This window comes from Seriola dumerili, unplaced genomic scaffold (assembly GCF_002260705.1).
Source record: "Seriola dumerili isolate Sdu_G_001 unplaced genomic scaffold, Sdu_1.0 BDQW01000149.1, whole genome shotgun sequence".
NCBI classification, from domain to species: domain Eukaryota; kingdom Metazoa; phylum Chordata; class Actinopteri; order Carangiformes; family Carangidae; genus Seriola; species Seriola dumerili.
Genome location: NW_019174404.1, coordinates 12435481 through 12458657, shown reverse-complemented (window position 1 = coordinate 12458657; position 23177 = coordinate 12435481). Strand labels below are relative to the sequence as shown.

At 41.0% G+C, this 23177-nt stretch overlaps 1 protein-coding gene across 2 annotated transcripts in view; it reads left to right on the top strand.

Moving 5' to 3' along the window:
* The window catches only part of aspg (asparaginase), an 18368-nt gene extending 2116 nt beyond the window's left edge, over window positions 1-16252 (top strand). Inside the window, exons 2-17 of one of the 2 annotated variants that reach the window (XM_022751008.1) lie at window positions 4203-4329; window positions 7110-7221; window positions 7397-7522; window positions 7611-7694; window positions 8375-8501; window positions 8595-8707; window positions 9982-10167; window positions 10323-10436; window positions 10600-10719; window positions 10915-11010; window positions 11941-12104; window positions 13525-13611; window positions 14107-14206; window positions 14297-14356; window positions 14500-14526; window positions 15722-16252. In XM_022751008.1, coding sequence (XP_022606729.1) covers window positions 4203-4329; window positions 7110-7221; window positions 7397-7522; window positions 7611-7694; window positions 8375-8501; window positions 8595-8707; window positions 9982-10167; window positions 10323-10436; window positions 10600-10719; window positions 10915-11010; window positions 11941-12104; window positions 13525-13611; window positions 14107-14206; window positions 14297-14356; window positions 14500-14526; window positions 15722-15763 — 1685 coding nt within the window. In that variant the 3' untranslated portion in view covers window positions 15764-16252. The remainder of the gene's footprint in view (window positions 1-4202; window positions 4330-7109; window positions 7222-7396; window positions 7523-7610; window positions 7695-8374; window positions 8502-8594; window positions 8708-9981; window positions 10168-10322; window positions 10437-10599; window positions 10720-10914; window positions 11011-11940; window positions 12105-13524; window positions 13612-14106; window positions 14207-14296; window positions 14357-14499; window positions 14527-15721) is intronic. The other variant, XM_022751009.1, reaches the window with a different exon arrangement.
* The last annotated feature ends 6925 nt before the right edge of the window (window positions 16253-23177 follow it).

The following is a 23177-nucleotide window of genomic DNA, read 5'->3' as shown; positions in this document are numbered from 1 at the left end:
CTTATTTACAGTATTTGTTACATGAATTTCCCTTAGGGCATAAATAAAATATCTATCTATCTATCTATCTATCTATCTATCTATCTATCTATCTAAAGTTTGATTCTATAAAGGTTTTCAGAATTTGGATTTTTCCACACCTAGTTGGAAGTTTTGTTTTGTTTTGTTTTGTTTTCATTAAAAGAGACGAAATGATGTTGAAAGGCATCATTCATCATTCAGGACCCATTATTGTCTCCATTATTGTCTGGTGCCACCCTTGTATTCATTTTGGTGAAGTTATTTCTTTCACATAGTATTTTTGTAAATCACTTTATGTGTGGATTTGTTTACTTTGTCTTAACATGCAGCAAACTTTTTTCCACTTTTGTACTTTTCTGAATGTGACCATTTTTTGAGGAAAGTGTAGACAACCATGTCCCACACAGAGTCCGCATGATGTTTCTTTTCACTTGCCGATTTGTTTACTTTGTCTTAACATGCAGCAAACTTTTTTCCACTTTTGTACTTTTCTGAATGTGACCATTTTTTGAGGAAAGTGTAGACAACCATGTCCCACACAGAGTCCGCATGATGTTTCTTTTCACTTGCCATTAAGGAGCTTAAGGAAGTTGCCTGCATGTATATTAACTTTGTCCACCACGATCCCAACTCACTGCAAACAGGAGCTTTGACCTGCTAGAAGTTGTTGGTGCAGTGACAAAAACAAGGTCCAGTCATGTTTAGGCCTGAGTTAAGTTTGAAGCTCTGTGAATGGAGATTGACCCTGGATGGGTGTTAGTCAAGTTGCTTTGCTACTGCATCATCCTGTTCCCCTGCATTATCAAATCCTATAGCTGACTCAGGGTGTCTTTCTACAGTAAATGAGTCATTCTTTTAAATAAGAAACCATTATCTCATCAAAGTGGCTTTTTGGCAATCTGTGATACATTTGCTCCTCTGTTTGACTCATGGAAGATCTTTTCAAATGATATCCATCCACTGCTGCCAAACACAGCTTTCTTTCCTAAAATTTAAACAGATTTTTCCCTTTCTCTTTTAGTGTTGTGACTATACATCTTAGAATTAAACATCACATTTTTTTTTTACTACTGTTACTAATCAGCTGGGATGAAATACACATACTTCAGCTACTAAATGTCACTAACATAAATCGCTAACAAATAATATATATATATAAATTTGAGTCATTGGTCATATGAGATATGTGTCAGATGTATTTGAGCATTAGCAATGATATAACAAATCAATATCCTAATCAAACCCGCGGTCTCTGGATTCTTAGGGTCAAATAAAAATGTTTAGAGCCAAGGATTCAAATCTTGCAGAGGAGGGTCGAATCAATTTAACAAATTACGATGTGAATATAAAATAATCATTATTGTGGTTTTTGGTTCACTTGAAATCTTATTTTGTCGCAAAGTGCAGGTTTCTGTTCCATTAAAAATTTTCATAGCATTCTTGTAAATCACTTTATTTTGTGTGGATTTAAATTGAGGACACAGGTGTAAGTAGAAACTCCAAAATGCAAGTTTTCATTAAAAGAGACAAAATGATGTTGAAAGGCATCATTCATCATTCAGGACCCATTATTGTCTCCATTATCGTCTGGTGCCACCTTTGTATTCATTTTGGTGAAGTTATTTCTTTTTTAAGATAAACAAGTTACAGCTTATGTTTGTGTTTTGTTTTGTGTTGCAGGGATTAGTCAGGCCTAGTTTTGTGTTATTGATTTTATTTGTTAGGCACGACCACCTCGTCCTTTCCTCTCCCACATTTTGAAACCTTTGTTATGTTTGTAAGTATTCAGATGAGCTGAAAATAAATCACCCTCAATTTCACCTCTACTCTGACACCTTCAAATTCTTCTGGTTGTTCTGTTATTGTCTCAGTTTTCCCTTATTTTCACCAAGGGAATGTATTCCTGTAGCCTTTAGCCTCGTGGCAGCTGGTGTGTGGTATTTAGCTAGCACAGTACACGGCTTGCTAACAGCAGGTTGGGTTGCATGTTGCTATGATCATGAGTGAAGCCTTGCCAGACCAAATTCTCATAGCATTTTTGTAAATCACTTTATGTGTGGATTCAAATTGAGGACACACGTGTAAGTAGAAAACTCCAAAATGCAAGTTGTGAGATGTTTTGTGGCCACAAGATCTTTGATGCCTCCAGTAAAATTTATGCCATGATGTTTCACCATCAGCTCTTCAAGCCTTGCCAGACAAAATGTAAGTACATGCTAAAATAGTCCTGCAAAGAGCTTACCTACACAGCTGAAGACAACAGTTAGTTTTGAACATGAACAAACTGTCTTCCTGGTCTTCTGAGTCAAAGTGTATGGACTATTAATTAAGTGATGATCATAACATTTAGCTTTAATGTTTTTTGTGATTGCTTACACGCTTATTTCAGAATGTGACAAAAATCAACACACAAGCCAAATAAGACAAAACACTTGGAGCGCAGTGTCGATGAACTGAAAGGTACAGTCTAGAAAGTTAAGGACCTGTTCTCCAGTCTCAATGTCCATATTATGGATGCTACTGTGTAGTGACTGAGGTTGGACTCTCTGCTCAGCCTCCCTCAGAGTCAGGCCATGATTTATGACATGGTGCACAAAAGTGGCTCTATTGTCATCTGAAATATGTGTCCGTCTATTGCCTGGTCTTCTTTGGCCTGGCCTTCGTCCTCCACCTCCTCTCTGTCTTCCTCTTACTCTAATTTTAACTGCTTCCATGTTTGCAAAGTTCTCACAGAAGCTCACCTGAGGTCTGTCTGTAGCACTAAGGCTCAGACTGAGTGGTGTTCATTTTCTGCATAAGTGTTTTTAGGTGTGTATGTTGGTCAGGTGTGTCTTGCAGTTTGAAAAATAATTGTTTGCCCAATGATTGTAAGATTTAAGTCTTGGTGTCTAATGTAAGAAAAAGTGTGTAGTGTTTTTGCAAGTGTGTGTGATAGAACTGAAAACAAAGTGTAAAGTAGAAAATGTGTTTGTACTTTTAGTTTAAAAGTTAAGGTTTTGGTGTAAGCATTCTGTGTGTCAGCAATCGCAAAAAAAACTGTAATAAAGAAAAAAAATGTGGCTGTTGTGATCACAAGCTACTCCCTCCACCTCTACAGATGATAGCCAATCACAGTTTGAAAAGCTGTACAGCTGCCCCTCCTGATGCAGTCTGGAGCAACATCACAGATTCTCTCAATGAATAACCAGATGTTGTTATGAGATATTGAGCAACATCTGGCACGTGTAGTGAGGCAAGATAATTCAAAGGTCCAACCAGCTTCAGGTACAAGCGAAGACAGGACATTTCCAAGGCCGTCCATCAACATTTCACTTCTCGTATTAAATAACATCCTATTTATTTACTTTGTAGTACTTGCACAACTCATGAAGCAACATTGTTTTGACAGGTGCTATATAATAACATGTTATTGTTATTAAAGGCTTTTCTATTAATAGGATTAAATGGCCTGGAGCTGACACACTCTTCAACGAGTATGCTTAAATGTGGATATGTAGGTCTGCTACCCTATTTGCACCCCCGTCGTGATATGTTTAAAAGCCAATGGATCATCAATTTTTAACCAGGGATGATCATGTCAGTCAGTCACTCAGCTTGCCAGTTTAGCACTTAAATTCAAAGTGAAATATCTTGACAAGTGCATGTCATGAAATCTACTTTTGATATATGTTTACATTGCATTAGCATTTTCCCTTTACTGTTACTCCTAACAAAGCCTTTAAGTCTTTCTGTCATGATTTCTGGAGGTAGCTTACTTGATGTCTTCAGGGCTTATGCTCATGTGGCTGTCAGCTGCCACGAGTTGTCTCTCATTTAAACTGAAATGAAGCATTCCTGCTGACATTCACTCAGAGTGCACACAGTAGCAGTGGTGCTGTGGCCACTGTATTCACAGTTCTCCACTTTCTTATCATAGATTTCAGAAATGTTCCTAGTTCAATACCTTTAAAAAAATATTAACTCAGTGTACATAAGAATCAAAACTTCAGCACCTGGAACAATGCCATTTCTTACATTTGCCACTAGGGTTCAGTATGAGACTGATGTGTGTATTGTTGTTATAATAGTCAATTCTATTTACTCTTATCCTAAGTCATCACTGATTGACACTAATCACACAGAGAGCAAGCTATGAACTGTTCCCCTAACCCCTTTTTTTTTTCTATTTGTGTAACTCACAGTGCTTGCACCAAAAGCCAATGCATTTGTAAAGAGCTTGCGGAAGCTGCCCATCCTCCATGATGAGACATATGCCCAGCAGACCTGCATGTATGACTATTATGGATCCGAGAACACCCTGGTCCTGCCGTAAGTACACTCAGAATCCCTCCCTGCGCAGTCAATATGTGAAAGAACTATTGTTAGTTACGTTCTGCTCATATGCTCTTGTATGGTAGCGTGGAGTGTAAGGTATCAATGTATCAAATTGAGACTGATGTTCTTTTCCTAGACAGCTAATCCTGTGTTTGAGAGCAGCTTAACAGGTCTTAATCACATTGATATAGGTATGCACAGACCATTGCAAAGAAAATGAAATCATAGATATGCTTTTTGCAAGGCAGGTTGGTGGCGTAGGCTAAATCATAACTGCAGCTTATCTTCATGAATATTAGTTTAAACCCCAGAGTATAGTCGGTGTAATGGTCATCATACAGTAGGAGATCCATTTCATATTTGAAAAAGCAGAGTTTGAGCAGAAATGACTTACTGTCCTCCTAAGAATAGCAATGGTTATAATGACTCTAAACTGCTTTTGTTGCTTTAACAGGGCGCCAACAACCCATCATGAGCCGCAGTTTCACGGGTGCTGTAGTACTGATAGCCTTGCGTGTGCCCTACACTGTGCCTGAGAGTGACTTGACGCCTCCACCTCATGTAGACCAAATGTTAGGGTGTGCTTGCCTGATGCGTAATGCATGCCGACGTGGCCTTTGGCAATGGGAGAAAATACCGGGAAGGATACTGGAAGGAGCGCAGAGCTGTGTAGTGCTGGAAGTATTTTTGTGTCTCTGACTCTGCACTTGCTGCTTGTCGACTCTGTCAGCAACCAGCCAGCGGTGTCAATGTCCAGCAGGGGGTTTGCTCAGATGGGATAATCTGATGTTTTTTGGAGGTTTAGTTAGTGAGTAGCTGCTGTTGGCCTGCTGGTAAAAGCAAGGTTAATTGACTCTGTTGCATGTTCGGTTTTGCGTCGTCTTATTGTCCGGCGCGTGTGCTGCGGAGCAGTGAAGGTGGAGCCCCTTGTGCTTGGGCCCCCAGCTGATTAACAGTCTCTGTAGGGTCGTCATTAGTGATAGCAGGTTCGCCTCTGCCATACATTCACTCACAAATTTCCATACCCCATCTTAACTGCTGCTGTGACAGGCGGCTGAGCAGCAGGGTGGAGCGGGATGTATGGTAAAGATAAGGAATCCGTACAGCAGATGTTAGTCGACTGGTTTTTAATTTCCTAGAAGTTGAGGTTGTGTGAGGAGTTTGTGATCTGTTTGTTAGGCTTATAAAAAAATGATTTCAGAGCACTGTTCAGTTTGACTGCCCTCAACTTCACAACATGTCCACACCGTCAAGAACTATGCAAGCTCACTGTTATTTTATTAACTGCTTGTTAAATCTCTTAAATATTAACAATTAGTTTATTATCATTAATGTTAATCCTTTGCTAACATAATATTAATATTATATTAATATGACTGTGTGAGCATGTTTTTTATGCAATTTTATGTTAATTATTTTAGATGTTCAGCATGAATTAATATTAGCTCATCCTTGAGTTTATACAGTGTTAATATCAACTGAAAGTCTAATGGGCATACTGTGGATCGTATGCAGTTTACTTGCCTATGTTGAACACTTATTCCCGAGGAGGGAATTAGTTTATTGATTTATTGAAAAGCCTTATTCATGTGATGTTAAGAGGCAACGCCACAAGGCCGTTTGCACCCTACCTCCACACGTCTTCTTCAACATCGAGTCCCCCATCACACGCACACATACACACGTTCATTATTCTTAAGCTATGAGGATTCTTAGCACGGGTATGCAAATGTTTAGCTTTTGCTACACCTTAGGGTACACTGCCAGATAGATGAAATGGTGATTAGAATAGTGTTTTCTTGTGGCACTCTGGCTTCAAGATTATGAACAACATATGTTCCAGGGTCGTGTGTGGACTTAAGGCTAATTAGAAGAGTGTCTGTAGGACCCCTGGTTGGGTGGACTGGGGCTTGCCTGCTTTTCCCCCTGCTGTTCCATTCAGCTTATATCTCCATGTTATGAGGCTGCCCTATGGTAATGTGGGGGGTGTTCCACCCTGTTTCTTTAAAAGGGAGATTAAAAAGAAAATCTTTCCATGGCTGTTTAGCCAGTCACGCTGCCTTATACAGAGTGTCGCAGGTGGGGCTGTGGGACGGATGTAGAGGCGACATAAATGAGAGCAACCTCCCTTGTAACTGAAATGAAAGAGAAACTCAGGGTTTTGGCCTAACCTGAAATGACTCACCAAATAACCCTCAAGTTATATCAAATGGGCAGCCTTATGTCCCTCAGCTTTGCTTACTGGAAATTTACAGTACACAGATATAAGGCCCAGCAGAACATAAGTACTTTATTGTGGAAAAGAAAAATGCCTAATTTTAAAGCGCTGCTCTCGCTAACAATATGCTTACCATGCCCCTCCCTTGTACGCTTCCAAAAATGTCTCTCTGTGTCTGAAACAGGTTTTGGCACCATGCTGCTGAGACAGAAGGCCTGGCTAAATAGACTTTGCGTCGCCTCGTAAAGTCAGCTTGGTTTTTAGCATTCCCCTATCCTTCTTTAAACTCACTTCTCAAATGTAACCAGAACTTGATCCAACTTTGTTAAATGAGCTCAGTGAAATCACATAACCATTTGTCACGCTGCAGATAACAATCATTCGTTTAACCACGTGTCCTTAATGTGTTGTGGAGCAAACAACTGCACTTGCAAATAACTAAAACCACTGATATATTGTTTGCTGTTTGTTCTTTCTATGTTTAGTTTTTTATAAATATGATGATTGACTTTGTGTACACAATTACTGAAACTCATAGATGATTTCTATCTTCCAGGATGAATAAAGACAATAAGAGGATAGTCTACACTATCTTAGAGTACAGCCCTTTGCTGGACTCCTCCAATATGACCACGGATGACTGGGGTAGAATTGGAAAGGACATTGAGGTATTTGCCGCTGGATTCATTTCATTGATAGGTTTTCAAAATAAATTCCACATAATCTATGCTTTTGAAAGCTCATAAAATAAAGCATATTGAGAAAAAAAATAGTGATAGTATAAATGCTGTTGTAAATTGAAATTGCATTTTTTTTTTTTTTTTTCGTCTTTTCTGACTCCAGAAAAACTATGAAAACTATGATGGTTTTGTGATCCTTCATGGCACAGACACCATGGCTTACACAGCCTCTGCCCTGTCGTTCATGTGTGAACACTTGGGAAAACCAATCGTTCTCACTGGCGCACAGGTAAGAGCTGACAAAAAAAAAAAAATGCAGCATCGCATCAATTTAAGGTTTTACTGTCTTCTGAAGATGAGACTCTTTCTGTCTTTAGGTGCCCATCTATGAGATGAGGAATGATGGCAGAGGCAACCTGCTGGGGGCGCTGCTGATCGCTGGACAGTTTGTCATTCCTGAGGTGAAGAAATAGAGATGGCACCTAAATGCTCTTGCACATGGCATTCAGTTATTATACAGATGTACTTAATTCAGCTGCCTCAAAGAAGAAGATGTTAAGAGTGGATGTATTTGGGAATGTGAGAGTGAGACAGAATAAATGAGATTAATTCTAGTGGCTTTATTTTAAAATCCTTCTTTTAATACTATAATATTTTTGTGTGTGGGGTTGATGAATGAATTATGAAGTCATAAATGAAATAATATAGGGAAAGAAGTTATCTTTTGTTATTATAAAGCTATGTATTTGTAAACAGGTTGAGAAAATACAGCGTGCTATACAAAGACAGGTGTGAGCACTTGTGGCATTCAAAAGGTAACAAAAGCGCTTTTAAACGACTTGTCCGATGAGAATGCTTTCTAACGACAGTGAGATGTGTTTCGCAATACTGAACAACAATTACCAGAACAGGAAGAACACTGATCAGTGTTATCTACACTATGTCTGTGTATGCACCACTGAAGTGCAGAACAAATGGTGTGTATTGTATGTAATAGGATTTTACTGCATTAAAGAAGAACACTAAGGACAAACTGATATAGTTTTAATTGACAGTTCCTTAGATCCATGTACATAGGTTTCCATGTTAAAGCGATATTGAGCCGTGTCATGCGTTAAATGTATCTTTCTCTCGGGTTCAGGTGTGCCTGTATTTCTACAACAAACTCTACAGAGGGAATCGTGTGACCAAGGTGGATGCTGGGAGTTTCAATGCATTCTCCTCTCCTAACTTGGCCCCTCTGGCCACTGCTGAAGTAGATATTACAAGTAAGCCCGTGGTATAATGAGCTTGTCTTTATGTCAGAAATAAACCTGGAGTGTAACCAGTTTTTGATCAGTTTTCTCCATCTTTGTCCTCAGTCAACTGGGACACGGTTTGGAAGGCAAACACCACAGCAAAGTTTCAAGTCTGCACGGAGCTGAACCGGAACGTAGGCCTGCTCAGGCTGTTCCCAGGAATAACTGCTGCCACTGTAAGTCCTTGGAAATGCTGTTATGCGGGTGGTGCAGCCTCTGCACTGGAGCAGAGATATTTATTCTGTCTGTGTCATATTCACCAAATGTCCAGAGGTTACTTGTTGTCCTCGGTCTTTGGTTGACCCAGAAGAATAATTAATAGGTTAGTTGATAGTTAACTGAAATGTCAGACTTTTGGTGGCACACTAACAAATCCCTGCACAAATGACTTTTCTTGACTTACCTTGATATTTGCATGATTCTAAGGTTCGCTTCATCTTGCGTGTATAATATGAAGTCGTTCAATTTTTTTATGAGTGAATACACAATTGCAAATCAGCACCACATTACATAAAGTCAGACAGTGAAAGGCTTACATTAAAACCAGCATTGTGCAAATATTTTAGCCACAAATGTTGTGAAATGAACTAGTTTTAAGTAATTAAAGATATGTTCTTCAAAGATAACGGACTGCTCAAAACTGCAATAAAATATAGTTAACTTTAATTTAATTGCGCTATTACCGTCTTCCATTACTTTCCCAGTCATGTAAACTGCCATCATAGCTCAGAGAGGGATGAGAGGGAGTTATGGGCCATGACCAATCACCCTGTAAAGAGGGAGGACTGTCATAGATACTGTAACGTTTAGCTGCACCTCCCCCCTGCAGAGGCTGCTGGGAGAGTGACTTTACTGTCTCAATCTGCTCCCGCTGCCCAGCTCGGCTATCAAGACTTTCTTACAGCCTTTAACTGCATTTATGAGGCACACGTTTTGATTAGGCACCAGACTCTCGTGTGCCCCGCTGTCCCTGCTGTATGAGAGCTTCATTGGTAATCTGCGTCAAACATTTCTTGTCAAACTGCTTATCACATCAAAAAATACTGACTGAACCTGGCACTTTTAATGTCACCTTCCCCTCGCATTTTATGGTAACTGCCGTGGTCTTGCCAAGTGACTTTATGCTTGCTAACACCTTCAGATTAATTGCTCTCCTTCCTGCCATTTCAGTCATCTGCCATTCCAGTCATACGCCATGGCTAATGATGTGGTATAGGGCCTCTAAGCGCCAGCCAACCAGTGACTGAGATACTGGTTGCGTCGATGGCACCAGATGGGTTTTTAGGAGAGTGGATGGTTGCATGCATTGGAGTGAAAGGAAAAGGGCTGCAGGAAAAATAACATGGAATACTAATTTCTCAATTTGAATCTGCACAGTTGAGCAGCCAGTTCAGTTAGCCATAAATTGTGGGTGTTTATTATCTTAATCTGTGGTTGTATGTGCGTCCAGGTGAGAGCTTTCCTGCAGCCGCCCATGGAGGGCGTGGTGCTGGAGACATACGGCAGCGGAAATGCCCCCGATAACCGTCCTGACCTGCTAGAGGAGCTGAAGAAGGCAACTGACTCCGGCGTCATCATCATCAACTGCACCCAGTGTCTGAGGGGGGCTGTGTCTACATCTTACGCCACTGGCAAGGTAGTTCACGTCACCTTTTAGTCCAGCATAACCTCTGTATATTTGTGATTCATTTTCCAAATAAAAAGATAGAGTGACTGGCCCATTAAGAAGAGACTCAAATCATTTTAGACGGAGGGGAATTAATCAGATCACACACTCCCATGACTTCTCAGGTGTTGATGGATGCAGGGCTGATAGCCGGTGGTGACATGACTCCAGAGGCTGCCTTGTCAAAGCTGTCCTACGTGTTGGCCAAGAAGGAGCTTGATCTAGATGCCAAGAAAAAGGTTGGTGTCTTTTATACACAAATGACTTCACTTTCAACACTTCTCTCTTCTCTGCAGAGCTGAAGCAAAACACAGTTTTTAGAGTAACAGAACATTCACAGAGAAACCAACAGATATAAGAGAAGTCAGTCAAAGGTGTGTTTGTGTGTGCGCCTCTGTCTAGATGATGGGTGAGAACCTGCGAGGTGAAATGAGGGCCGACTTAGCAGGAGCCAAGTTGTGTCTGAGCGACAGCCGTTTCATCCAGGTCATCGCCAAGTCTCTGAGCATCAGCTGCAAGGAGGTGAGGGCGCCAGCAGCTAACACACTGACTACCACACAGCTATCATGAGTGCTAACAGCCCAGTACTTGTCATTTTAGCCAAACTGCTGACAAAGCACGCAACTCGCTGTAAAGTTCACTCCTTTTTTTTTTTTTCTCTTAAATTGCGGTTTAGTTTTTTTTTTATTTTTTAATTTAAGCCTGTGTTTTCTCCAGGAGCTGGAGGCCATTCGTGATGCCCTGACTCCTACACTGGCATGTGCTGCTGCTAAGATTGGAGACATAGAAGCCTTAGAAGCCCTAAAAGACATGGTAAGCAACACTACAGTCTCTTCCACACACGTGTGCAGTTTTTGGATTGTTTGTCAAGACAGTAATAACCCTTTCATGGTTTGTTTCAGGCAAAGTGTTGCACAGGATAATGTCCTATGGACTATCAGCCTTTATTCTCAGCCTCTATTCTCAACAATAAACAGATCCATCAACCTTCCGAGCTCCACGCGACGGATGCTGTGATACTCTAAACACAGCTTAGCACTAGAATTTTATGCCAGCACAGCGGCATTTGACCCGGCTTATCTTGATCGTGTTTGGTTTGTAGGGTCAACCATGAGGATCACTGACAAATTTCCAGGGCCAACTTCTCCATATTAGAGGGGTGTAAAAAAAACATGCAGGCTCACAGCCAAACAAAACACAAGGCCAGACTAGGAGGGCCGGCCTGGAGTCGTGCCCGTGGTCACACGCACATGTTTGTATTTGGCTTGACTGGTATGCAGTCGCTGCTTAGATTTCCATACACTTAAAAACAGATTTAAAGTTTTAGCCTCATATCCTTGCACTTAGTTAGACACTTAATGAAGCTTAGTGATTGTGTCTTGTAGGAGAAATGAGCCATATTCACACCTGCAGTCATAAGTTAATACATTTTCCCTGCTTGTAATGACCATTATCCATGTACTCCCTCAGTCTTTTGGTTTTCAGCCACATGTTTTATATACCAGTCAGTAATTACAGCAGCAGGACAGTGTAAGTGGGATGGTCTCATTGTAATAAAGGAACATGTTAGCCAGTGCAACAGTTTGGTTCGATGTGTTTTTTGGACAGTAATGGAGGTCTATGACACAGAGGCAAAAGCTCAGTCAGGCTTTGGCTTCTCAGATGATATTTAGTGGAATAAAGTCCTCTCCTTTAACCACCAGGTGAAACACACTGATGGGTTCATGTTTTCCTTTGTCAAAGGGCACTAACTTGTGTCTGGGTGACTACGATGGACGTACACCCCTACATATTGCTGCCTGTGAGGGCCACCTGAAGCTGGTGCAGTACCTGCTGGGTCATGGCGCTACAGTCTATGCTAAAGATCGCTATGGGGATACACCTTTATCCAATGCTGTACGCTTCAGGTAAACTTTGCCTTATTTGAAACAATAAGGGCTGATGTGTCTGTTTTTATCTCGTCTATTAAGGTAATAATATCATTCATGAAGCCGCAAACACGGCATTTAAAATCCCCCTTTTTCCCATTAGCAACCATTGTTATTCCTCAAAGTGATCTGAGTGTGTCTTGAAAACATGTTGTTAATAGCTGCTATAGAGGGGACTTCATTAAATGAGCTGAGGGGTAGGAAATCTGGCTCTGTTTAAATGACAGGAAAGGAGCAGCGGCTGACAGAGGGGGGTTGAAACCAGGGGAGCAACTCATAATGGAGTTTAGAGGCCAGGCAATAATTATAAACAAATTAGGCTAATTGTCATCTGACAATTTAGACAGTGTTTATTTTTACCATAGCTGATTTTTAATTTGTGTCATTCATTGACATTGCTCTAAATGTGTATCAGGGAAAAAGCTGTGTTTAATGTTTCTGTTCAAGTGCTATGTTGAGCCTCGGGGTGAAAACGTTGTATGTGTCGTGCCAAATGGCTGTTGTCCTATTTTAACGGTTGGTGCTGCAAGTGCAGACTTGTTTCCCTTGTGATGGTAGAGGGATGCACTGGAGCGCTTACACCTGTCGTTACACTTCCTACATTAAACCTCGGCTTTCTGTGCCCTTCCTGAATGTATTTAACAAAATGAGACTAAGTAATAGAACTGGAGTTTTGAGTTGCTACCTGGATGTCAGCATGTCTGACGCACTTTGAAAGTCACTGACAATTCAGTGAACTACAGCCTGATGTCCATATAAGGAGTGGCTGAGAGCAGCGAGAATGAGGGTTTAAAGAACAAATGTGGGGAGTGTCCTCTGAACCAGTCCTACCAGCCTGCTCCCAGTTTCACATATGAGAGATACTGGCTTCTTAACACTCTACAGGAAGTCTTCTGGGGCTTTTTCATAGTTTATTTGGCTGTAGCTCTACATAGTTCTTGGCAATTAAGCCTCAAATTGACTCTTTGGGTACCTTACCTCTATCACATGCCAAGCTCAGCTCTCATTTATAATCTCAGCAGCTCAATGGTGAACAATTTAAGGTCTTTTGATTTGTTGTGTATTCCTGTCTTTGCAAATGGCACTGCAGGTGACTCCTGTGAGGGTGGTTCATTGTGGGCGATAAGGAACTTGTTTTTACTTGCCAAACTGAAACCAGTGCCACATTGTACTCTGTCAATGAAAGTTGGAAAATTGAAAAGTTCAGAATCAACGGCATGAAATTAAAATGTCTGAAAACAACATTATATCTAAGTTATGCTTCTTAACAGTTCCTCATACAGATTTACCAGTTAAAATCGGCCAAAACTGAAATAATCACCGATAATCTGATAGTATTTATACATTAAATACACAGCAATAATTGTATCCCCTCATTGCGGGTCTTATCCTAACTTAGGCACATGGAAGTTGTGAAGCTGCTGAGAAAGACCGGGGCCCACTTCTCCAGAGACCAGTTGGAGGAAGCAGGAACAGAACTGTGCAGGTGAGACACACATAAAGCACATCTTCAAACAATTGCACACATATACAGTCACAAATTTTCTCAGTTGCTCAGCCACGCACAGTGACCCATCCTACATAGCTGACACAGGTACAACCAGTTGTCCCACTGTTACACAAACTGTAGGAATGCTACCTGGCAGCATAGTTTTGGATCTGCTCTGCATCTTTAGCGTCGGCAGGTGTACGACACTGGCTGGCCCCTGTTATTTATCTCCCAGAGACACTTGTGAGGGTTCGTCGAGACTGTTCCAATTAAGAGTTTCAGAAACACACCTATTGTAAGGTACAATAGGTACGGCGTACGTCACTTTCAAAATAAAACCTAAACATCAGTGAGTCAGCATTAGTGATCGCTTCCCTTGATGTCTCTTCATGCAATCTGTCCTTCACCCGGGGTCTATTTGATTGTGTTTATAATGCCGATTTTAGGAAACAGATCCCTTTCCTGTAATAACTGTCATTTCCTGTGTGTCAGCATGGCAGCCAGCGGTGACCTGGAGGGCCTGGAGATCTGGAGCCTTGCTGGAGCAGACCTGAATACATTAGGCTATGATGGACAGACAGCCATTCAAGTGGTGGGTTCTGGGGAGACATATTCCACTTTAGTAACACTTTTAAATTCATAAAAATAAAACTCCCTCTCATCCATCCTTCACCTGTCACAGGCCCAGGCTGTTGGCAAAAAAGAGGTAGTGGCTATTTTAGTCCAACTCATGAGCAGAAAGGTAAGCACTGTCTTCCAATCCAGCTGCTTTATATCTCTGTTCTTTCATAGCGACCAAACACAGCTTCAACTTAATATGCATTGTAGTGTAACGCTCAGTCTATTATTGCCTCTCAATTACATGTTTGTCTTGTTTAATTTCAGACGGTATTTGATGAAAATGATGATTTGGTAAATAAGATGTAGTGTGTGTGTAGTGTGTGTGTCTCCCAATTCGGGTATTTCCTATCCTGAGCATGAGATCCCTGTAGCATGACTGCTTTGGCTCCCCTTTTTGTCTGCGTGCATAACCTTGTGCCTATGATCCATCCATTCATTTTATAAACTGTTTATCCTGGTCAGAGTTGTGGATTTGTGAGTTGTCGTGTATCCCAGCATGCATTGCCCAAGTAGCAAGGTATACCCCTGGACGAGTCATCTTGTCCATATTGTATTTCACATAAAACACAAACAATGCACAGTAAAAACTGATTAAAAGATAGGTTCACATTTTCTTCACGTCTGTCTTAAAACAGTGCTGACATTCCCGTATGGATACTGAATGGTTTGTGCTGCAGGTGTGATGGTGTCTGTTGGTTGTAGTAATTGTTCCTTTCTCACGACTGGCTGTGAGAAGAAAAGATCCTTCTCCAGTACAATGTTGATGGAAATAATGGAGGACAAAATTCTGTCCTTGTTCTGTGTAAATGTACAGTCTAACTTGATGTGAGGCTGCAGAAATGTAAGGAATGTAAGCAGCATTCCAGGTGGGTATCTTCCAAAGCTTTTTGGTATGAAAGTACCTGCTGCAGCTCCATGCTGTGGAAGCTTCACATTAGCTTCAGCTGAAGTTAAGAAGTCAAGCATTTTGTCGCCCAGATGTTTTTATTGACATTGCTCTATGAAGGGGTTTCTTCACAAGTATGGAGAGCTGGAACAATTACAGTGAAACAAGAGCCCTTTCAAGGTGCATATTGGCATGTGAGTATTATATTAGGATAAACAAGAAAAAAATATGAACCTATTTTTCATGAGATTTCAAACGACTGAACAGAAGAAACGGAGTAAAAGGAAAAAAAAAATAAAATAAAAAAAACATTTCTAAAATGAATTGTGATTAAAACAAAGCATATGAGACAATAAAAATAAACAATGGTTTCTCATCAAATGCAGGTCAGATAAAATCTGATCACCATTAATGCCGGCTCACAAATGCCTCTGAATACTACATCTATACAGCTGGCTTTACTCTAGGCTGACCAGTATGTGCGTTTGTGTGCATGTGTGTGTATTTGTGCTTGTGCACACTGGTAGTCGAGAGTGCTGAAACACATCTCACCTCCCCAGTGCTCCATAATAATCCTGTCTGTTTTTGTCTCTGTGGCAGAGCGGAGTGATCGAGTTCACCGCCAGTCCGTCCGGATCGTGAGCTGACACTTCCTCACGCGACAGGAATCGTCCTCCATTTGTGTCTACTTCATCCGAGACCGGGTTTTACACACGGTTCACTGTCCTGTTGAATTTCACATTTACTGTTTTTACTTTTAATATCTGCACAAACACTTTTCCATGTCTTTTAAAAGCCATCACTACTTACAGTATTTCCCTCCAAACCCATAAATAGCATAACATTTTATAACCATTGCTTTTGAGTCTAGAAAGGGCAACACTAGATGTATGTATATGTGCATGTATATGTTGCATTGTTGCACAGTAATCTCTGTATAAGGAAACATATGCTGATTTTATCAAATGCTTTTATTACTATGTATGAACAACAGACTCCGTTACTGTGATGTCCAGTCAGGGAATTAAGGGTGATCTTCACCTAAGCTGTTTTAACATGGTCAATGCTGAAACCTTCCATAACTCTTGAACAGTAAAGGATGATTGGCGAAGGTTAGTTTTGAAAAAAAAATATATATATATAGCAAAAGAGTTAAGCACTCTGAGTAGTGCACATTACTTCATAAAGTAATGTTGTCTCTTTCTACAGCAATATATTCATACTACCTGGAAGTACATTCACAGATTTTATTTTTATGCTTATTTTTATAGTGAGATGGTGGAACGTGTCATGTAATGTACTAAAAGTAAAGTAAGGTTTCTGTTTTTACTATGTGGAATATTATCCAACTGAAGCACTTGTCCACTTCAGTTTGAAGTATACCCTGAAGACGAGATGTTCGTTTCCTTCTGCTCAAACAGGTACTACAAAAACCTGCAGTTACTTTACACACTCATCCAGCCTGTTTCTTGTGCTGATTGTCGAGCTGGAAGAGTGGCATATCTCACTTTGAAATGTAAAGGGGAAATCCAGTCTGAGCCAAATTGAACCTTAAAACGGCCAAAGTTTTTGTGTTTATCGTGTATTTTGTCATCTATGTTCTTTGCGTCCGTGATCACAAATAAACGACTTGTGTTTTCCTCATCTTTGTTGCGCTACGAGTAAATGATGTTAAACCGTGCTACTCTTGGTTTGATACAATTTACCCTTTAAACCAATCCAGGTTACATTTTGTCATACTTGAATGTTATCAGCTGTAAGGGAATTACATGTGACTACATGTGAAAGTGCAAATACATCTTAATCACTATCACTTGAAATGTATCCTGTCTTTTTCAGTGTTGCTATTGTCTTACTGTTGAATTAAAAAAAAAAAAAAAGTGGTAGAAGGGTGTGTGTTAAAATGATCCTGTGGTCTGTATCTGCTATGGAAAAAGCAATAATAAATCTCTTGATTCAAAGCACTGTCTCCTGTGATGGCTGCTGTGTTGCACCAAACCCTGAAACCCACATGAAACTACAGCTGCTGGCTAAAGATTCCCGAGCAATTTCAAATTTGACATGGTTTTCTATATGAATTAGTGCACGTCTACCCAATTGTTGGAGGTCATTTCTGTTAATGTGCAGAGTTCTTTTGTGTCCTCTACAGAAATGTGTTCTGAATAACAATTTGATTCATTGTTAGTGCACCAGGCCTTCAGGAGAAATACACAAACCCAAACTGCAGCTTGTCTAACACCATTCTGTGTGTATTATCTGATTGAGATAAATTAGAGTTTAAACCAGAAATCAGACAAAAGTAGAGATAAAGATGACAAAATTCCTTATGTCCATGTGACTTCTCAGCCTGCACTGGCTGGTATTTGCTATCTCTGTCTTGAGGGCGGCTGCCCCTTCCTGCTCCTTGCTGGTGGAACCCAGCTCATCCGGTTGGACCAGCATGGGTTTCATTCCTGCCTGAATGAGAGGCTTGTATGAACCTAGCCCAAAAACACTATATAAGAGCTGTAACACTGCAGTCACTCAGTCTGAGCAAGGATGACACCAAGGAAACACCATCGCAAGGAATGAAGTCAGCTTCTCCAGGTGAGCAGTCGGACGCAGAGCTCTGTGGCTGAAGCCTCTGCTTGTTATTCTGGATTTATTCTGTAGCGAGTAGGGTTTTCAACCTGTTGTAGTGATTGTCTACTTGTGTCATAACTAACAGATGATCTCAGAATCTAATTCTAGCCTCTGTTTTTCTTTAGTTAATGGAGTCAACAGTTCAAGGGACGGACTTCAACCTGAAGAATTGCGTAGTCTCTCTGATTAAGTGGTTCTCAACAGTTCAACAGTTCTTTGAGAAAATTGTGAAATGTTTAGGACCACTTGACCAGTCAGACGATTGCTGCCAACTTTGGAAAAAGCTGCGTTTTTAAATGGATCTGTAAAAATGGCAAACATCTGAGAAGGCCTGACTTTTGATGATTTTACAACAATTGTGTGATTCCATCTGCTCTGCTACTTCCTTAATGTCTCTCTCTGTCTCCTTCTCTCATTGTGCCCCCTTGTGTTACAATGACAACTGCAGTCCGGGAACTGTGGGGGGTTGTAAAAATCATCAGGCTTCAGTTATTTCATTCTGCTGGCACACATACAAAATTTTTAATAGCCCTGCTGAGGCAGTAATGCTGTCTTTTTCACTGTTTCCCTGTTGCTACTATTCAGAGGTACTGATTAAAACAAGTCAATAAAGAATCATTTGTCTCTGTTGAGTCTGTTTGGGCTGATGGAGTCTGCAGGGATGGTTGCTCTCCAAAGTCCTGAAACTTGCTGCTAAGGTAAATATCTCAAAATCACTGCATCTAATGTCATTTTACATCCAAACCAGAGAAGAGTGATGACTATTTTTTGGTATATGTAGATAAATAATTAGATATGGGTCACCTACTTCTGCTTTCAACTTGATTTATGACAAATGTTTTGTTCTCTTATTCGCTATTACATTGATTAAAGCACTTCCAGCAACTTTAAACGCCTTAATTAAATTCTAAACACACGTTTACATACAGGACTAGTTTGATGTGGATTCCCTGACCTAAAGACTCACAATCTGACACAACTCTGGCAAGAAAATCCAGATGCCTTTTTCCCAAGGAATAGGCTACTTTATATTGCATAAATCATTCATGAAAGCACTGTGCACCGATTATTCCCCCTCTCCTTTTTAGACAGCCCCCTTCTCCATTTTCCCCTCTTTGATCTCCTCCATGCGCCAAGAACTATCAATATTTGCTAAACGTTTCTCACAAAGCCTGTCCGTGCACCGGGAGAAGCTGCAGAGGTCTCACAGGCAGGGGATAAGACATAGGAGAAGCATTAATGAGATGCCCAGAGCGATTTCCCTGTACGTGCGCAAGGGCAGCAGATGTAGCAGCACACGCGCTCCCAGGGGGGATCCCGTCCTCCGAATTTCATCAGCGGCGGAGGGGAGACCCATCACCCAGACCTCCTCCAGTGGGGAGAGCTGGGTGACGGACGTGGTAAATCATCATTACTATGGATTGTAATTATCGGTGTAGCTAGTGACAACCCTTGCATCCACCCCACCGCAAGATAGTGTCTGTGTCTATTCCTGTGCGTGTGAGTGAGATCGGAGGAGGTGATGAGTCGCGTGGTTTGCGAGGTGTTTGTGGGATCAAAAATAATTTATTCATGCCTAGAATATTTATTATTTACCCCCCTCTGCTCAGCTGTCAACGCATCATTGTTGCCTGAGAGTCCAAACCTTGGTTTTTAAAAAAAGAATTTCTCAGACCTCCTGAAAAAAATAAAACCTGCCCGGGGGCACCCAAAACTTTTCTGTCCGTCCCACGTGAAAGTTTAGAAACACCATCTAATCAGATACATTACATAATCAACTGAGCATGAATCTAAATTCAAATAAAATTGTTTTGGCAGCCATCTGTCAGGAATCAGCTGTCTGAACCAGCAGTGTCCGCCCTGAACATAATCTCCTTGCAGCTATCCCATTGTTTGTTCAGTTAAAGGGTCAATCCCCCAATTTTACACATTGATCATCTTACTCTAATGATCTCATAGTGATGCCATCAACGTTATCTCAGCTTGGATTTAGAAACTGTACATTTTTAACAGAAAACCTGTGTTACAAACTGGCAGTGAGTTTGAAAGATGTAGTTATTCATGAGGCAGGGACGGGCTAATGAAGCATTCTGTCCTCTTGCATCATGGGAAATGTAGGATCCAGTGTTTTTGGAGCTTAAGCCATACCAGGGACTAAACCATCAGGATATTTCAGCCTCTGCTGCTTTGATTTTGACCATTATTTCCAAGTCTGCTTTCTCTTGGGAGTCCTCCAACTTTTAAAGGAGTGCAACACTAAATCCCAGGAATATCCTTTTAATCCAAAACCACTGAACTAGACTCTGATGCATGCACTTTGTGTTTCAGCTGTCACATTAAAATTGGATTCATTTCCAGCTGTGAAACATGAGAACTTGCCCATATCTCAGTAAAATCACAACGGGTGCCATCATACTGTCCCACTGTTCACAGTCTGTGGAGTGGCTCCATGTGGATGACATCATCACTGCAGTCTGTCTCTCTGCTGTTCGGCTCCAGCAGAAACAGGTTCAAATTCATAAATTAAAACTGAGTTGACAAACTGCTCTGTCGATTCTGTTTTACACTAATATTTCCCGTTGAAACAGAGTCTCGGAAGGATTCATATTTTCCTCTAATACTGCTTAGTCAGCCTAATTATATCAACCTCATGATTTCCCTGAACCACATGCACCTCGTGCTCTCAGCCATTCAATCTATGTGATAATTAGCCTCGGACTGCTAGAAATAGTGAAGGCTATATTCGTTGAATGGCCTTTAGGACTCATGAGATCTTACTGAATTTTAGACAGGAGTTACATTATTTAGCATTACACAACAGTTAGTTCCGACTAAGTAATTTGATTGGACGAGAGGCATTTCATGAGTGCTGATGTAGAGTACAACAACACTGGGACTTTTTACTACATGTTTCACTCCGCTTCACAGGTGTTCTACTAACCGTTAATTAGCGTTACATTAGCGGTCTAATTATCTAGCTTAGATTGTAACAAACTTTGCAAAGATGAATATATTTCCAGAAATAACATTTGAATTAAATTATGTATGGTCGTCAGAGGAGGATGAAGGGAAGAAGCCTGGATACTTCAGCGCATTCCTGAGGTAACATGTAGACAAAGTAGAAAGATAGTGAGCACTGTGCAGGTCAGGAAATGTTTTTGTGTTATTTAGCAACAGTCCAGTACCAGTCCAAATGCCGTTCTGGGCCTATTTGTGTTAGCGTAGCCAAATAAACGATGAAATAAACAAACAAACAAAAAAGATAGCCCTGTGGCCTACCTATGACCGAATCACAGCCGTGCTGATATTCAGCAGCTTACAACATCTCTCCTGTGATATTATGTAGAGCTACAGACACCTCGAATGATCAAGTTGCTCCTAAATCACACGAGGGTGTTATTCAGTGTTAGCAGATTATTTCAAAACAAATTTTGTTTGATTTGATTTTGATATAACCTGCAGATAAGTATAGCCCATTGAAATCAATCAAAATCAAATCAGTTTTAATTGAAAAAGCCTATCCCTACAGTTGATCTTCATAATGACAGAAAGTAAATAAGACATCAAGTGTCTCATATGAGATTCCCTTGTGAGAAACAGTGCTGTGAATGTACCCTGCAAGAACATTATAGGCTATAGGAGACAGAAATGCCATGCAGTAAGCTATGATGAGGTCATTACTGTGTGCACAGACACACTGTAGCCTGTCTCCACATGAATATTATAGGAACATTACAGGGGACCGTCGTTAGGGGATATTTCCAGGATTGTCATTGTGTTTTACATCTTTGTGTGGGGGCTGACAATGATGCGCCAGCAAATCGGGTGGGAGAGCAGGTCATCACTGTCTGACAGGGGTGCTGAGAGAGAGAGAGAGAGAGACAGAGAGAGAGAGAGAGAGGGTGACTGAGTGAGTGACTGAGGGAGAGAGAGAGGGAGGCAGGGAGAGAGAGGGAGAGGGGGGTGGTGGGCTGGAGAACACAGAGCAGCAGATGCACAAGGTGCTCCTTCGCTCTCAGACCTCTAGCAGCGCTCACAGATCAGTCGTGACCTGCCCCAGGATGGCTTCAAAAGTGTTTCAGTGGATGTAAATCTTTTTGCATGCCGGATGGATTGCATTGCTTCATTGTCTTCTCGGACTACTGGAAATCTCAGAGGTTATTTTACGCACACGTGCGAGCGCTCACTGTGAATCACTGGATGTCCGGATTAAAAAACCTTGTGGCTCTTTTTGGAGGGTATGACAGATATGAATTAGATGGATATACAAATCAAATAGGTTTCCTGCGGCGTGGAATATTTTCTAGGCTACACTTGCAGCCCACATGGCTTTACCAAACTCACCGGGGTCTCCCGGAGCCGGGAAGCCCAACCCTGGCGTCATAGACCTGGGGACAATCTTCGTGGACTCCGACATCATATTTGGATTTACAAGTCACCTGCTGAAGAGAAAAACAAAGGTAGGAGTATTCAGAGGGGGTGATTGTAACACGTTATCTCAACGATGATCTCATGCTTGAGTGTTATTATTGAATCTAAAATAAGTGGGAAACAGTGATGAGGAAGACATATGATGCGCTCCTGTCCGGTATTCAGGACCTTGAACAGCACCATGCAGCGACTTCAATCTCTTCTCTGATCTCAAACTCCATCTTTGCTTTTTCACTCATCATTAGTTTGTATGTCTCATTCAACACATGCAACATTTTGCAGCAAATAAAAGTGTCTTAACTTTTTTTTTTCTTAGCCTACGTGTGTTGAGCTTTAGTGGCCAAAATACCTAGAGGTTTGACAGAAATTAGAAGCTGCTTTCACTGAAACCATAGCAGCTTCAAATATGAGTGATAACATATTGTGGAAATATTTGTGGACTATTTGAAGATTCAGACTAATCGTGATCTTGTTTTTTCAGTTTCTTACCACAGATCTTTGCGTGTCTTGAAACGATCCTTTCGCAGCCTTAATCCTTTTTTTGCAGTACATTTCGAAAACTGCTTTGAATCACAATAAAACTGTATTGAGCGTGTATACTTTTCACGTGACTCCGAAACATCATATAGCAAAAAATACAAAAAAATACAAAAAAAAATACAAAAAAAAAAATACAAGTTGCTTACAATCAGGAGACAAAAGACTGTGGGTTTTTTTCCTAAATAGGTCGTTTGAGGGCAGGGAAAAAGAGAAACCGTCTGTGATGGTTGAAAGCAGCAGCAGTGCATGTGGCCACTGTCGCTTACATCACCCGCATGAAATATTTAAAGTTTACCAATGAAATATTTAACCTTAGTACCCCCCACCCTTTCAGTTTGAGCGATGCTGTTCTGCGTTTGCGCCAGAGGATGGCGCCAGAGTTACACCAACAACACACAGATGCAGTCCAGCGCCCGCGAGGAGAGGCAACAGTTGCTGATGTGCAACCATTCTATTCTATTCT